This window comes from Ornithodoros turicata, chromosome 10 (genome assembly GCF_037126465.1).
Source record: "Ornithodoros turicata isolate Travis chromosome 10, ASM3712646v1, whole genome shotgun sequence".
Taxonomy (NCBI): Eukaryota; Metazoa; Arthropoda; class Arachnida; order Ixodida; family Argasidae; genus Ornithodoros; species Ornithodoros turicata.
In genome coordinates this window covers 725,617-743,687 of record NC_088210.1, presented here as the reverse complement: position 1 = coordinate 743,687, position 18,071 = coordinate 725,617, and the positions used below count along the sequence as shown (strand labels likewise).

The following is an 18,071-nucleotide window of genomic DNA, read 5'->3' as shown; positions in this document are numbered from 1 at the left end:
CGGTGTACTGCAAACTGTATTTACTGATGTACCGTTGCTAACCTTCCCCTAGAACACTCAGCTAAAGGGTTTTGCAAGGCTTTCACTGGAGGTTAATACTTTATTCCATCACAATTAAAATGTCGCATTGGTAAGCTAACATACATACCAGTTACCAAGATTGCAACAGCAGCAGCCTCTGAATACATATACTGTCAGCCTTCGATTTGTGCACCCTTGATACTTGAATTCCCTCCATTTACAAACTGTTTGTCATGGAACGAGACACTTCCCATGGATTTCTCCCTCGGTTTATGAACTCTCTATATCCGAACAGTGAACATATTTTGTTTGCACTGAATAGAGGAAACAATTTTTTACCTCTATTTATGAACAGTGCAACTCTGTTCGCCCATGTCAATAGCACAGAAGGGTGAATAAATGTTACGGGAGGTACAGCAATTCAACATTATCTGGGGTAGAGGCTATACGGAGGATGGCAAATTCAGCAAGTCGATGACTGTGGAGGTGTAACACAGTGGCTCATATGACTAACAGTGAGAAAATCCAGAAGTGCCCGCACAAGGTTACATTCTGCTTTTTTGTCACATGCATGCTGCCACATTAGAGACCAACTCCAAAATGGAAGGCCATGTGAGCTTTAGGTGACAAGAATGATGTCTCTGGTATCACATTATTTTCTTCTCTACTGGGCAAAATAAACGCTGGAGAGTCAATGCGCCAGAGTATTATTACAAACGTTTGTGACACTTAATCGAAGTCAACGAAATAAGAATAGGCTAAAATTGCCATCAACCGTCAGCCTCTTACTTTCATCAGCGCTGATCCGCTTTCATACCTCGATTTAGTAATTCCTCTTTTTCTGGACAATTTTCAACGAAACTGTTACTGTTCACAAATTGAGGGCTCACTATGTGTAAAACGTGTAATTATCGACATAAGCGAGTCATAACTACATGTGCACTTCTGAACGTTAACTTGCTTTTCTTTTGCGTTGTTTCTTGCACAATATTGAACATAGCGCCCGCTCATACTGTAGGAGCCAAGGAGCTTGCCAAGCTAGAACCTAGCATTCTGTCCTGTGCTCCACCACCATTTGTAGAAATAAAGCTCAGTTTGTCATGAGCGCAGGATTAAAAGGACATATTGTTTACAGGGGTCATGGCATTTTGTATTTCCACAATTCATATTAATGTAGCAAGCCATAATGTGTGAACACAATACAATATGTGAACAGGATATAATTTCAGTGCTTCTGAACGTTTGTCATAATTCATCTGTGGAAGTTCAGTATAGCAACCAAATTATTTTTTCATTTACACAACACCTGAGTTAGAAATGCACAGAACGTTTCTGGCTAACAACGCGTCTTCATAGTTTGAGATTCTGCTCCTGTGTATAGTACACTCTTAAAAATGAACTTCACCGCAATAGCACGCTCCTGGCCAACCATCATCTCAAATGATATTGTTACCTGGCCTGACTTTGTTGAAAACGGGAGGCTTACGCCTTTTTTGTGAGAATTATGAACAGCATAAGTGTGTATGTATGTATTCATATTTTAACGTTGTTGCATTTTAGTGTATTCTATTGAAAGAGTGGTTATATCTTTTCTGTGTGACCCTCTGTAGTATACTGTACTCTAAACTCAATACCCCTTCAACTAAAGCAAAATTACTTGAGCTTACCGTGCATGCATGCCGTCATGTGAAAACTTCGATGACTTTGGGGCAAAGTGAATGATTACAGCATGGAATGCCTCAAGTCCGAAGGTCTGTTTATGCGGTGACAGCATTGGGACATCCTTCATCAAGAGAGGTGATGCCACAATTTTTTCCAGCCTTTTGAAGGTTTCCGCCCCTGTTGTTAAATAATTTGGTAAAATTCATTAACCTAAGTGATTAGAAGCTTCACTACATACCTTCATGCAGCCAGAGCCTCTCCCCAATGTCACCGTGGGCACATCTTTCATGGAGGCTGTCAGGATGCTCGTGGATATCGATGACATGGCGCAGGATCGTTTTCCATTTTGCCAAAGTCAACTCTCCGTTGTCATCACTGGTCCTTGCACACCAATATAGATGGTTCACTATCGTTGGGGACCACATCTGGAATACCTGATGCTGCTTTGTGCGTGACACAGCACTGATTTTCTTACGTATGCCTGGGCGTAAATAAAAAGTATATCCTTTAAATGTATAAAAAATAGAAATGTGGCATTTTACTAGTACCTTTGGCTACGTGCCAGACATCAAAACGGTGCTGCACTTCTGGGTGTGAAGCCTTCATAAAGGCTTTAATTTCAGTGTGCCTGTCAGTGATGAGTGTTTTCACGGTCATGCCCTGGTCCTGTAGGTAGTTGAGAGCTCTTTGTAGCCCTTCCTTTTCCATTTTATTGCTGGAGGTAACCTCAGTAGGCTGTATGTAATGAAAATATGAGCGAATAGTACATGAATAGAAATTCTGCCACTGTGTCACCAAAGGAATTAGAACTGCGGTTGACACTGGTCAGTAGTCGTAGAGCTAGTATGATAATGTCATTTGCAAATAGAAGCCTCTTGACCTTTGACTGAAAACAACTCCAATGCACATATTTTTGTTTTGCTTATACACATTGCAGACTAGAAGAACCAGATGCTTTGTTTTTTTCAGCAAATCCCCTTACATTCAAACGCAACATCCATTACGTTCCAAATTTTAGCACTGCAACATACCCAGGTGAGACATGCACACTAAAGCAAAGAAGCTAAAGGATGTTCATGGCAAAGCTGAGGCAGGACACCAGTTTGTTTACCAAGAGACCTGTGGATGTTCAGATAATATTACAGCCTTATCTGCGTAACATGACATTGCATGGCATCAAGGTTCGAAATCAAGATAATTGCCTCAGTAAGTGTAGACGCAGCTGAAAATCTGGAAACACTATCATGTAAAATTAAAAGAGTAGGGGCTTAATTCCCACAGAATATTTAGATGTCTCGCTTGTGATAGTAAATGGCAGAAAAATTACACTAAGGGCACAGGCTACAAATTGCAAAGTTTTAGTGCAAAAGGCACGTATTGTAAAATTAGTACTAATATTCGATTCGGCATTCAGCATTTTTTTTCCCATTCGACTTCAAATATTCGAATACACACACCCCTCGTAGTTACATTTTCTTTGAGCACAATGTTAGAATGTATTTAAATCAAATGGGCTCACTTTCAAAAATACTTGTTTAAAAATATTGTGATTGACAAGGCCTTTGGCTTTCCTTCAATATTTCTACATATACCTCAACGCCTGCTCTCGAAACTACCCACTTGATCTGCTGAAGTGTGTTTGAGGAAGTGACTAAATTGTTAGTGCACTTTCTGTGGAGTGTCATTAAAGAATCCTGTGTGACAGTACACAAACGACACTAAGCGCAAGTGTTACTGTTTCTAAGTGGCACTAAATCAGTCCGTGTGACAGGGGTATTAAACTATAGTATAAAATGGACCACAACCTAGTCGGTTTGGAGGCATATAACTTAAAGGTGTGCTACATGTGACGTTGAGAACATTACCTTCACCAGCTCCAGATGAATAATACGGTTAGCTGCAGTGTCCATAAGTGAGTACGTGCCGAAGTCTGCAGAATGTCCCGGGGAATCTGCACGGCCATCGCCAGCGAGGCACAGAGCTTGGTTTTTCAGCTCTGTCAACAGCAGCTGCTGCTCATTGTTCCATACCTAACGAGAATAATAATGCCACCTGGTGCACCTCAGGGTACACTGTGTTACATATAACTCACCTCAGTAACTGCAGGGAAAATATAGTGCCGCTGAAATTTGAAATACTGCGCTGCCTTCAAGGTCTGCACGCCCAGGAAGCTCAACATCCTCAGTGCCTGTGTCGGGCTGCTTCCGGAGAACAGTATTGCACTGCACAGTAGGACATTTCCCAGCGGTTTTCCTTGGCACATTGGCTGGCTTGACCACTTAGTGATGTGTGATCGGGGGCAGACAACCGTGGCCTTCACCATTGTCCCGATGCAGAACAGGTCCACACTACAGTCTGGAGTCAGGCACTGTGGGCACCTCTGGAGGAGCTGCTTCAGGCATGACTCGAAGACAATGTATTTTGCTTCATATGCAGTTACGACCTCTGGCTCTTCAATGATGGAGCTAGAAATTTATGAGATATAAAGATGAGCTGCCAAAGACAAATGTAAAAAACAACATGTAACGACAGCCAGGTATGCAACAATGAACTCACCAGTCACCTTCACTGCACTGCTCTGGCCGATATGATGTGTCATTTGGGTCAACACTATTCACAGGGAAAATGAGTATACATGAGCATGTACTGCAGTTACAAATGTAGTCAAGCTACATGTGTTGTTCAGGACTGACGTCTACTTTTGGCCTCCAGGGAGACAAGTGGGAAATTTGCACTCTATGTATTCTTGCATCCCGAAAGGTGTGTGTTTGGTGCCCTCTGGGATGGGAAGGGGGGAGGAGGGAGGGTCAACATCAGAGGTGCCCCCCCCCTCTGCTGTTGCTATTATATCTATGATTTATGTCTGCATTCTTGTAGTGTAACAAAAAGAAACACCCTCTTTATCATGAGTCATATTTTACAAAACAGTAATCTAGTTACTTGTTTTTGGCATGCAATACATGGCAACAAGCATATTCAGGCCCCTGTGCACTCTTCGAGGTGGAGTCTCCTAACCTCTTAACGAGGAAGTGTAAAGAAGCAGCATATTTCATCTACCATCAGCTAGCAAACAACAACTCTGAAAAGCCTCTAAAGTGGCACAGAATGCTTAGACATGCTTGGGAAAGTGGTCTATCCCTTGTTCTAAACAATCAGATTTACAGAAGTTTCACATTCATTGCGAATTTCTTTGCAGTGGTACAGCATTAATTATAATAGCTATATACTGACCACATTGTTATCCTGCCTCTATCCTACATGAGTACTTTCCCCATTGCAGACATGAAAAACTATTTTTCGTTCCACACAGTTGTTCATCTACATAATGCTTACTCAGTGCATCTTTCACACACAGCACCCAGACAGTAACTGCACAAACTTTTGAAAGATTTTAGACAATGAGGCTTCTCTGAGAAACGCAGGATCCAGGTCTGCTATGTGAAAATGAAATGTAGCTCACCACTCGTCATCCACTGAATCTACATCAGAGGATGAGGGCTCTTCATCCCAAAGAGACTCTCTTTCTTGCACGAGTCCTAAATGCTCCTCATCACTGAGGAAAAAAACTTAGTATAAACAAGAAAGCAATGCTGATATCTACTCTGTTACAATGATTCTGCACTGAGGTGAACTTTGCATAATGTACAAATTAAAAACAGGACATCATGACACTGCTTCGATATTTTTGCCTACTGAGCTTGTGTACATGATGTTTGTGCTAACATTGTACAGCTGACCCTCTAAAAGTGCAATGCAAGTGGTATTGCAAATTACAGTAACACACCAAGCATAAAACATACATGATCTACAATGTGTGTATATTTCTGATGTGTTAATCCAATAACAGAATCCACTGTGAACTTGTGATTGAAATATAGATATCCTTTTCCTTAGTTATCAGGACATAGGCAACTAATTAATAAAGGTAAACAATGCTAAGATACCTTTGGGGAACTTCCTCAATGAAACATTCGCTGATAGGAAAGACATCCTCCCCAACGGGTGTTGATGACCTCGGGACTTGTTGATCGTCAGGGACATCATGAGGGACATCATCAGGTGCTGCATTTTAGAAGGAATTGTAGCTCGAACAGTTGTCGAGTCAGCAGCAAGAAAAATGTGCAAAATAAGGCAAACTAACTGAACTAATATTGTGTACCTGCTATGTCAGAAAGTGAAGTTTGTACTGCTTCATCGATCAGAGCCACTGTTCTGCCACCAAGTGTGCCTGAACCGGGGGGTAGCAGCTGACCGCAATGATGGCAGTACCCTTCGTTTTGAGGCTTTGATGGCAGAAGTTGTGATGTTGATGGCTGATTCAACAGTGGTCCCCAAGTGTCTGTGTGGGAGTGCCCGACAAATGAGGCCAAATATTCATTTCTACTCAAATTATAATTTGACATTGTCGTACCTGCTTGTGGTTGCTGGGCTGTAAGTTCCTCATGAAGCAGATGTGACCCAGAGCCAGTTTCATTTCCACCATCATCTTGCACCTGTGGTCATTCACAAATCAGATTATCCATACCTTATCACACATGAATGCATTAGCGCGTCAGTTCTGTGAACAACGTAGATTTCGCCTCGACTTACCTGCACTCGCTGTCTTTTTCCTCCTTGATCCTCCGCAACAGGGTCAAAAATTGTGGGTACTGCATTCCGCTTGAGATGCCTTCGTGCAGGAATTCCAAATTCCTCCTGGAGCAGCGGATTAACTTCATAGCTATCAGGGACGAAATGCTTCGAGCAGATCGTTGCTTTCGGCGAGGGAACCCAGTACGTACGGGAACCTATCGCTAAAAGCCAAGAGCTTCGCACCACTTCGTCTTTTGGAAACTTGTGGTAGGAAACACTTGGGTTTTCGGATGATGTGTTCGAACAACCAGGAGCGTAGCACCGTCGCATTCTCAAATACTTCGCCGTGGCACGAAGATAGAGCGTGGACGTCTCTTCGGCTCAAGCAAGCAATTGCTCTTGCCCGGCCACAGAAATACATTATATCCATATGTGGGAAAATGAGGAGGAAAGGAAAAACGACAGCTTAGGATGCCGCGCTAATCAAAGGTCCACAAGCGGCGAGCGGTTCTCCAAAGAGGATTCTTGTTTCCGGCCTTGGGGTTCATAATTGCCGCTTAGTCAATAACACCTGTTTCTTTTTTGTCCAAGCACCCACGGAATACAACATACTACGGTGTGTGGCAGTGAACGAAGATTTCTCTCCGTACACCGAACATTATTTTCACTAGAAAGCGAGCCCACTGTTTCCGACGGTAAAAACCATAGAAACACCTCGCTCAATGCTCAGTAACCACACATCGTTCCGCCGAAGCCAACAATAGATAACAAACCCAAAAGAGCCAAGACGGCCAAGTCAAGACGCTCAAGACCTAGAGCAATGACGTCGGTGCGCCCGTGCGCAGGGTTAGCCGACGGTCGGGCGGGCGGGCCGGGAAACTAAAAAAATCTTTTTCTAAAAAAATACGAACAGTTGGAGGTCGATATTTTGCACACATATTCAGTGTTCGCTCATAAACACACAGCGCGAGTATCGCTCAGTTCTGCGGCACTTCAAAATCGGCATATCTGACCTTTAAGCCTTTTCCCTCATCGCTTAAGTGAATTTGTGTACCCTTGTCCTGTGCTTTCTTCACGCAGCGGCAATGCAATTGAGTGTTTAGCATTATGCAATAATTAGCTGATAACAGTTTATGGTAGTTTGTTAGCACGTGTTTTTTTTGCAATTTTTTAAGTCATAGCTGTTTTGCTATTTGAGCAGACATGCTGGTATCTGAGGGTTTAACGCTGAGGGTAGAAATTCCTGTCTGAGATGAATCTGCATTTCACTGCAATTTGTTTCTTTTAAGTAATATTATTGAAATTCCACAGCCACTGTGAACAAAAAGGGATGGTTGTGTGCCTGCTCGTGAAAGGAACTTGCATATCGGAATGACATGTGATGAGAGCGAACTTTGCGCTCAGGTGCGGCAATGGTGTAGGCGGACGGAGCATTACGTGAAGCCAAGGGCAAGCTGCGACCTTGAACTTGCAGAGCAGGTTATTTTTAGGCTATGACGACTCGCCGCACCCGTGCATGTTGGGGCATGCAGCGAGGTCGCCGTTATATAAATGGGGAGGATGTGTAAAGAGGCAGCAGTCTTCGCATCACTTCGGGAGTGTGCGGAGCTCGCTTCAAGAGTAAGTATTTTTCATCCACGCTTTGTGGTGCACGTTTTCTTAGTGTTTCCTCTTTTTTTCAGTGCCTAGATGCGTGTTCTGCTTTTTTGATCCTCATGATATCGGAGATGATGAGCCATTGGAAGAGAATTCACCATCTTCTCCAGACATTTCACCAGCCACATTGCATGCTCACGTCGAGCGATGACATCCCTTTGTGGACATTTCCTTCCTGCCTTTCTTTCAAACTGATGGCGCATTTCGAGGTATCGTCAAAGCGTTTGTGCTATTGGCATCTTTTCACAATCTGGGAGTAGAGGACTTGCGACAATATTTAATGAACCACCTCCACAATATAATTGCTATTTTGCGAGCGCAAAGAATACCCTTTAGGTTTTGCATTTGTTCTGACGTTCTAATGATGAAATAAAATCAAGGGGATGTAACCACACACATAGCTCATTTTATGGCGCTTGCTCGCGAAGTCCACAGCGATGGAGCTATCGCAAATACTTTGGTGGATGTGATTCAGGACTCCACCGGGCGCATTGAAAATTACCAGCGCGAGGGTAGTGGGTTTGTATCCACTGACGTCCAAAAAGTTCAAATGTGTATTTCTGCTGTGAAAACTAAAAAATTCAGGTGCAATGGGGTACTTCCCATGAGTCAGGCTAAACGCAGGAACGTGTTAACGAATATCCATTTACCAGCACGCAAGGAGGGCGACTGTTTTAAATACAATACGCTCGCTCTCCTGCACCCACAGGAAAGGAATTCATGGAAAAAATGTGAAAATTATGCAGTAGATTACTGGTGGCCAAGCCACTTCCCCGTTTCATTTTCTGATCTGCACGAATTCGAAGACAAAAACAAGATATCCGTTTACGTGTACGAGTACGTCGATCAGAGAGTGCACATGTCGCGACCCCAAAACTCGAGTGTGAAAAGAAAATTCACTTATTGGCTATAGATGAACATTTTTTTGGAATCAAGTCCCTCGAACGATTACTGATGAGAGACAATAGGTGTTTCGTATGCGAACTTTGCACGTGCTCTTTTAACGAGGAAAAGAGCATGGCGAAACATCATCGCCTGTGCGCGGACGTGAACGAAATATTATTGGAATTTTGCGAACCTGGCAAAAATTTTGTAGAATTTAATAGAATACAGTACAAGCAGCAGTACAACTACGTCGTCGCGTTGGACACCAAGAGCGTACTCGCGCCCAGTGGTGTTGGCATGCAGCGTCACGTCACCTCTAGCTTCTGTGCCGTGCTCGTGCGCACCCACGACTCGAAGGTGATGTGTGTCAGGACGCACCACGGTGAAGATTCCGCGAGGCAGTGCGTGAAGGCTTTGATGGAAATCCGGGACGAGATGGTTGCCCTTAATGCCTGCCCCACCACAATGGTGCTGAATGATGAGCAACGGGCCGAGCACAGAGCTGCCACTCATTGCACGTACTGTAAACGGGAGTTCACGCGAGATCTACCCCGTGTCCGTCATCACGACCATTCCAAGCGATGTACTGCCGGGGACACAAATTACATTGCGACGCTGTGCAGCCCCTGTAACGTGGCGTGCACGACGAGAGAAAAATTACCGATCATGGTGCACAATCTGGCCTACGATTTGGCCGGACTGCTGCGGGAATTTCACCTTCTCGGGTGGAAGCGAGCTCCCTTCATCGTTGCCAGTTCCATGGAAAAAATTTGATCGTTCGAAATTGGCCCCTTCCTACTCAGAGATACCATGCAGTACCTAAATTCGTCGCTGGGAGAGCTCGTGGAAACCGTCAAATCCATGGGGGGCGCAGAGGCGTTCCAGTGCCTGAAGCAGGTATTTGGAAACGACTACGAAATTCTGCTTCGTAAAGGTGTATTCCCATACAGCCACGTTAATTCTTTTGTGGTGTACGACGAATTGGCTCTGCCGGCAAAATCTGCCTTGCAAAATGATCTCACGGGGGAAGATATAAGCGAGGGAGACTACCAGTATGCGCTGCAAGTATTTGAACGTTTTGGATGCTCGAATCTGAGGGATTATAATGCATTGTACCTGAAAACGGATGCCCTATTACATGCTGATGTAATGCAGCACTTTCGACGACTGTGCTACGACGCGCGTGGATTGCAATTGCTTCATTGTGTTTCTCTGGCGTCCTATTCGTGGCAATGTGCTCTAAATTACACGCAGGCAAAATTGGTGTTAATCATCGATGAGGACATGTACAGAACCATCGAATCGGGTGTTAGGGGCGGGCTCTGTCAGGCGAGCAGGCGTCATTTGCGGGCTAACAACCCTCTGTGTAGTGGCTATGATCCCGATAAAGAGGAGGTGTACATATCATACATAGATTGCAACAATCTTTATGGATTCAGTATGGTAACCCAGACGGAACATATTGTCCCCCGGACATCTGAGATTGATCCTTACGTCCGTGTCCGAGGCTGGACACCCGCAGGTTGTCCCTCGGAGATCAGCCTACGGACAACGAAACTTCGTTAGCCGACGGACGTCCGTAAATGGATGTAGAAATTTCGTGATCCGTGGGACGTCCTTCTATGGATTTGAACATATCTTAATTCATTGTCACAGTCAAAATTTGAAAGTCGATGTCCATGTGCACTGCTTGCAGCAAGAAAAAGAAGAAAGGAACGCGCTTCTTCTTGTGCATGATAACACACTACAATGTGCTGCAATAGTGTCCATATTTGCAGTATGTGAACTGCGATAATAAAATCAAAAATAGTTTTCAAACAGTTAATTGTAAACTAAAAAGTACTTCAAATAACTTTATCGGAACGGAAAACATAAATATTTTAAGAATTATTTTGGAAGAGATACGAAACCCGAGCCGATCGGACGGCTGCATCTGCATGGCTGAATCAGTCTTGTCCGGCGCCATCTTCGTTTTTGTGAGCTCGGTGTTTGCACGTGAGACAACTGTTTTCTTCGTACGCGTCTGGTTTCTCAGAATGTGTTGTATGAGATGGATTGCGAAGCAGCAGAGGGATATTTTACCGGAATGGGCTGTAGCGGATCCTAGAGTAGGAGCGAGTCTTCTCACAGAATCGAGACAATCAAGATGGCATCGAAAGGCAGCCCTGCCGCGTCCTCGCTGTGTGCTGGATAGAAGAAGAAACTGCGGTTCCGGACCAAATTTTGGTGAGCTTATATGAATTTCGTGTCTTACCGACACCGATGTGGGCGCTGCAATAAAAATAATATCTCGTCCCAGTGTTACAGCGTTGAAGACGACGAATGCGTTGGGGGAGCCGGGTCGAGCCGTAACACGCGGGCAAGCAGTACCTGCTCGAAAAGGAGGACACAAGTTGCAGTGCAGGCCGCGACTTTTACTTGGTGTGTTAGTGTGTGCCTGTGTTGACATCAACCAAGGAACTTCTCTGACACTATTCGTTAGAAAAGAACGACGCGCACTGCAAAGCAGCTAGCAAGGTGAGTGTGAAATTTTAGGATTTAACGAGGTATGTTTATTAATAAGCAGGTGTCGACTCATAATGGCCACGCAGGCTAACTTTGCCTTAGTCGTATGCTTTCAAACTGGCGCAATGATATGCCTTTTAAATTTGCAACCGTCCACGTTTTTCTCTATGTAACATATGTGTTATTTTCATGCTTGGACATGCAGAAGGTGTGCAGAAAAAGGAAAACCAGGTGCTGAAGTGTCAGCTGGACACCTCGGAGAACACAATCAGTATGTGTTGTGGATGCAGCAGACAACTGTAGCAACATGTAGTGCCTTTGAATTTTCCTCACAGGTGCAGCCAGGATTGCAAACACATTGCGGAGCTCTCCTGCCTAAAGTCCAGCGAAGGAGCAGGAGGTTTCATTTCGTGTGACAAGGTACATTACACTCATTAACATACTGAGTCACAACCTAGTCTTTATATGTAGGTATTATGGAAGTTGTAATTTAGCTATGCAATATGCGTAAGTTATACTGTGTGCTATTTCTGTGTTGGAGAACATTCTGATGAATTTGGTACACAGCACGTTGGGTGCCATACAGGAATTCGTGACTACCTGTGCACATGGTAATCATGTACTAAGGTCATGTACTGAGTATAGGACTTCAGTCAAACCGTTGCGTACTTCAGAACCGCTCCACTTCAGGAAGTTGATTATAAACAGGGTGTTTAATTTCATGTGATACCACAAATGCTGTTTTGCAGGTCTGACCTACGTGTAAGCAAATATTTTGTGTGAGGTAGTATAGAACTACCAGACGGCTACTTAATTAAAATACATTGATTAAATTTTCTTAACTGCAATAATTATTTAAATTGGAGGTTTTCGAGCACTACTGAGATCAGCAGAACGTGGGGAAATTCTTGTTGAAAGGACCACGTGACACGAATTATTTATGGTCAGATTTTTCTTTTACAATGCCGAAAGCAAGGCAAAATTGAGGAAGAAGTGCAGGCACTACGATACCATTTCTGTTCGAGAGCCAAATGCTTCAACTAAAATATGCGCCAGATTGGTGTGACAGCTGACAGTGATAAATGTTGCTCTACTGGCTGCGGTTCAGATACGTAGCTATGCCATGGGGACTGAAACTGCAATCAGCTCGATTAAGGCTTCATTTCAAATTTCGGCAAATTTCATCACACCACAAGGTCATTTGGTGTACGTGGTTGTTCTACTTCGATCACTTGTGTACGTGTTCGACAGAGCCCAAGTAAATTAGTTGCAGAATTTCTGAAAAATTTGCTTACTTTAAACAAGGACTGCCTCCGTTTATGCTATGAGGGATTTGCTGAAAAAGCTTTAATTATAAAATATTGATGAAGTTTCATTTTAATTTCACATCTAGTGGTTATAGAGATATATATAGATACCAATAAAGATCAGAAGTGGAGACAGTGCTTCTACAGGACAAGGAATAAAAGGGGAACTTTATTAAAAACTAAGAGGTGGCATTCGACGTTTCGACAGCGGCGATGTCGAAAGGTTGTCGTTGTTGGAAAGGTTGTCGAAAATTTGTCGTCAGGACAAAATACTCTTTTGTCCTGACGAAGACAGTGCCACTGTCGAAACGTCGACCCCTTGCCCATTTTACTTTTTAAAGTCTCCCTATGTAACTTCCCTGAATATGTTTCCGCGTCTTCTTTTTTTTTCAACTTCTGTAAGACTTTGTGGCCATTTGATAATTCTTTTACCTCAACCTATATATATATATATAATATACAGGGTGTTTCAAAAAACATGTCAGTCGGAAAAATGCGCGGAGGGCAGGACATGCACCTTCCCCCATGAAGCTAGAACAGTTTATCGCCGGACCGGCGTGCAGCACAAGACGCGCAGATAACAAGGCAGGTGACATTCCACCATACGTTGATAAGCGGCAAACAAAAATGATTCACCCTCTTTTTTCCCGCCCTGTGTTTTTTCGACCTTCTATCTTTCATGGGAGCAGGAGCATGTCCTCCTCTCCACAAATCTTTGCGTCTGATTTGGTGCGCTGTTGAATACCCGAAACTCTGAAGCCTCAACTTCGGGACTTTTTTGGGCAGTTTCCTTTGCAATATCGGGCGGATTTCTTGGTGGATCTGACTAAGTTCGCTACAGGCTCTCTAATTCTGTAAAAAAAAACGAGAGGTTGACTTGGGAAATTTTGGAGTTCAATTAAGAAATTCAATTTATTTTAATTAAAATCGAATGAAAATATTTTTGCAAGATGGCAAATTCAGTTGCCACACAAATGCCGTTTACCCGTATTTTTCCGTCGCCCCGTTTTTCTATAAAGTCCGAATGACACGTTTTTTGAAACACCCTGTATATAACAAAACAGCAAGGTCTGCCTGGACATGGAGTTCACATGCAAACACTGCATCAGTGGTCTCATTACAGCTTTTAGATAAACCGCAACTGAAGGAAAATAGTCCTCTTAATTGAACTGTGTTAAATAAAATAATCCTGTTAATAAAAATTATAAATTTCAGATTTTTGATCATGTAGTCAGTTCTTGTATATATAGAAGTCTGTAGTTTTGTGACTAATGGGGCAGGACTGCATATTTCACACTAATATTTTAGTTACATATTTTATAATGAAAAATATCATTTTCAGTACTACGGTGTCTGTCAACATCAGCCTCACCTGTTTGATTTCAAGAAACTCATGCCACTGCTAGATTTTACCTTCCAGGGAAATATTATAAATTTCATCCGATATTCAAGGTGCAATTTTTGAGATACTCATATACCATTCATATTCGGAAATTTCAATATTTACACGTCTCTATTAGTCTGGTAGTACACCGTTGGCAGCAAAATGGTATTCTTACATTGCAAGTGTGTAGGGAAATAAGTCGTCTTGCTTTTTTTAATAATAGGTTATTGGAGAAGTTGAAGGTGAAACTGCGTCCTATGTAGAACATGTAAGGATGTAAATTTCACCTGAAGTGACCATCGAATAGTTCTAAGAGAATTGGGAAAACTTACTTCACGCTTAAGTATACTATACATTTAAGCTTCCGATCCAGATTGACTAATACAGGAACTGTGTTGTCTGCATTGTTTACAGTCGACTGTTGTCTTTCAGGTCTGGGTGAAGCAGATTCCGGAGGTGATTAACCAGATGAGGCTTAGTTAAGGATCCTGACCATTTCACTCAGATTCACTCCAAACAAGAGCTCCTAATTGTATACCCCAGGAGCAACAAGAGAGGTCATGTCTCAACGTGCACCTCAGAACCGGAAAGCGGATTCAGCAGGGCAGCACAGGACAAGATGCTGAGGACACAGTGACCACCCTGCAACTGAAGTCTTGCCTCTGCCCCATGTGATGAACAGTTGTCTACCCATAGTTTTCAACATTACATACTTTGGGCCGGTTGAACAGCTCAGCTCTTATGTACAGGTATCTGCACAGTTAACCATCTCCCGCTTCCCTGGCTTTGCTCCGATAAGTGCCCAACTAACAGTTGACGACGCAAACACTAGTGAACTCGTCCAGGAGTGGCTGGATTTTTCTTTTACTGTATTCCCGTGTGCACTCGTGCTATATGACGAAAACACGCACGCATGCACAGAACAGCAGAAAAAAAGACGAAGTCTGCAACCTGCCTCTTTTTGTGTGTGTGTGTGTGTGTGTGTCTCATACGGCATATCTTCGTTTGTAAGTGCGAGGTGAGGCCCGCCCTGGACGAGCTCTCTTGTGTTTGCGTCGTCAGCCACTAGTTGGACACTTATCGGAGCAAAGCCACGGGAGCGGGAGATCGGTTAACTGTGCGGATACCTGTACATAAAAAGATTTAGGACATTACAGCAAAAGCTCGGTATACTTGAGCAAAGCTCCCAGAATTTTTACAACTTTGCACTGCTGAGAATTCAGTTAGTTTAACAGCTGTGATGTCTCAGTACTTGCATTTTCCCCAAGTAAATCTTGGTCCCTGTTGCAAACGCCCTTGCCAAACAAAAGTGCCATGTTCTCCGGTCCATAAAAAAGTCTTATTACTGATGTGAGGCCACAGAGACAGTGGTCAGTAATTTAGATACCTGTTTGGATTTTTACCTTTTATACCTTAGATATTTATAGATTTACCTCAGGTGCAAACAGTTATGCTTTTAGGCTGCAGCAGAGCGCCCTTTTGTGTTCGTAGTGACCTTTTGATGGGCTTGCTGGTGCTTAACGAATTTACACTCAGTCTTCTGTGCTGCTGTGCACACAAAGGTCATGTGCCATTATGACATTATGTACAGCTTATATAAAGATTTTCCAATTTTGGAATATGTCCTGTACACCTTAGCAAGCCTCACACAAATTTCGTAAGTTTTAGTGCTTCGCGTTGCTTATAGTTCAATTTCTCGTGTTGACAACTATTCATTTCGATTGGTTGTATTTGTCACATTCATTTTACCGGTGAATATGCAGAGCCAATTCAGTAACAAGCAATCTGTTTAGCGTGCTGTTTTTCAATACCTGTTGCAAAAAAATCTTTGCCAAACAAGAGCATCGTGCGCTATAAAAGCACGGTTGTCCGAGAGATGCATCTTTTCAAAGTTTTCTTGCCGTCCTTTCCGTGTCCTATTTTCTGGCAAGATGACAATGGGGAATTGTGTGACCACAGACTGCAGCTTTGAGACAACTGTGTCCAGTTACTCTGGTCGTCCATAAAAAGGCACAGTATATGTGCCTTTTTTTACCTCAGTGGTTTTTATACCCTTACAGTTTAGCTTTTTATACATGTGTATGAACTATTAGCATTTACCTAAAGGTACAGTTTTACCTCTGCCTTCAGGGCAAAGCAGAGGACTATTTTTTGTGATAGTGAGTTTACCGATGATCTTGCCGGTGCTCTAAGTTCACCCTGTACGCAAGGCACCGTATGACCATCTTGATATATCTCTCACACAAGTTTTGTTTTGCAATTTACATCTTATATAAGTTCTTCGCAATATTTTGCTACTTTGCCTCACATTTGCTGTTGATGTGTGAGGTTATTTTGCTTCCATCTACCGGAAGGTTTTTATGAATAAACCTAGTTATTTTTACATTTGCATCCAGTGTGACAAGTGGTTTCATAATGAACAAATGCTCTACTTGCAGGAACGGATATAATTAGTAATAAAAATGAATAAAAACCCTCCGAGTAGCCACGTCCGTGGCGCATCCTGGAACGGACGTATTTCGGAATGTCCGCGAGGTGGCCACTCGGACGTCCCTAAGACGTCTGGTGGAAAATAGCTGATATCCCACGGACATCCGCATGTCCGACTTCGGACATCCTGTGGACAACCGTGGGCTTTTCATTTCCGTCTGGGAAAGCACCTCCCCGTCGGCGATTTCGGGTGGGTCGAGGATTTTAGCTCTGTAGATTTTATGCGTCACCCCACGGATTCGGAGGTGGGGTATGTGTATGTGTGTGACTTGGAGTATCCAAAATCTATCCATGCTCTAGCGCGGTACTTCCGCCTGGCTCCCGAGAAGGCGGTGGTCCCAGAGGAATGGCTCCCGCCATTCCAGCGAGGTCTTCTCGAAGAATTAAAGTATCAGCCAGCTAACAGAAAAAAGCTGTTGCTGACGTGCAAGGACAAGGTCGAGTACGTCGTTCATTACGCACTGCTCGCACTCTACTGTAGATTGGGCATGAGGGTGACAAAAATTCACCGAATCCCAAAATTTCGTCAGGCACCATTCCTGCGTCCCTACATTGAGGACAATGTTGCCAGGCCCGTTGCCTCAGGCACGACGTTCGAAAAAAAATTCTATAAAATCTCAAATAATGCGGTTTTTCGGAAGAACGCTTTTAAATAAATTTAACATGAGGGACATTCGAGTAGCCTTCGATGAGGAGACGGCGAGTCGCCTCGGGAGTCGGGCAGATTGCGTGAGAATGGAAATGTTGTCCCCCGATTGTGTCATGTACGAAATGCGCAAAAGAAAAGCGCAATGTGATTTCCCCTTGCAGATTGGCTTCACGATTTTATAACTGAGTAAATTAACCATGTACTCGTTCTACTACGAAACTCTGCTGAGCAAGCTCATTTGTCCAGTGATTACCTTCTACATGACACGGATTCTCTGATGTTCGGCCTATTCTGCAAGGATTATAGAAGATCAGTTACGTGTGATTGCCGACGACCATTTAGACTTGTCTTCCTTCGATCGGGGTCATCCACTGTACAGCGAGAGCAATCATGGTAGGCTTGGTGCATTCAAAAGTGAAACCGGTAGCATACCCATAGAGGAAGTCATTTGCTTGAAAGCCAAAATGTACTCCATCAAACTAGCTGGGGGAAAACAAATTGCAAGAGCTAAAGGGGTCAAAAAGAACATTGTGCGCAAACACCTCCTCCATGATACGTACCACGATACCCTGTTCAAGCACACTAGCATATCGCATGAACAGGTGTCAATAGTGGGAAAGAAACAGTGCATGTACACCATCAGAAATGTGAAAAGAAGTCTAATGGCGTACGACGACAAACGATACCTCTACAATGACGTCGACTTCTACCCATATGGAAGCTGCGAATATGGTAAGCTTGGGTGTATGACGGAGATAGCGTGATTTAACTGGGCAATCTTTCACTCCTCAGATAATGCAGAGGATGAAAAGGAGTAGCGTCAGTTGGACCTGTGGAAGGATATGGTACCTCGTTCTCTTCTCGCTCGTCTCATGCACGCTGGACGCCTGCAACTGAAGATGCATGAAGCTCGAGAAGGATAAGCACACCTACCCGCTTG

The 18,071-nt window shown here is 43.5% G+C and overlaps 1 protein-coding gene and 1 long non-coding RNA gene across 3 annotated transcripts; one reads left to right on the top strand and one right to left on the bottom strand.

The window, feature by feature from the left end:
• Positions 1-1,684: 1,684 nt before the first annotated feature.
• On the bottom strand, positions 1,685-4,919 carry LOC135370451 (uncharacterized). The gene is made up of 6 exons (XM_064604197.1): positions 4,915-4,919; positions 3,776-4,148; positions 3,549-3,713; positions 2,232-2,418; positions 1,922-2,164; positions 1,685-1,860 (listed from the first exon to the last, which is right to left on the bottom strand). The coding sequence occupies exons 1-6, from the start codon at positions 4,917-4,919 to the stop codon at positions 1,685-1,687; spliced, it is 1,149 nt and encodes a 382-aa protein (XP_064460267.1).
• A 6,200-nt stretch (positions 4,920-11,119) lies between these two features.
• LOC135370357 (uncharacterized) lies at positions 11,120-14,613 on the top strand. Of its 2 annotated transcripts, XR_010415310.1 has the most exons (4): positions 11,120-11,313; positions 11,507-11,572; positions 11,637-11,721; positions 14,425-14,613. It is a non-coding gene; the product is annotated as an uncharacterized LOC135370357 (long non-coding RNA). The 2 variants fall into 2 exon arrangements; XR_010415309.1 differs by having other exon boundaries at positions 11,507-11,721.
• The last annotated feature ends 3,458 nt before the right edge of the window (positions 14,614-18,071 follow it).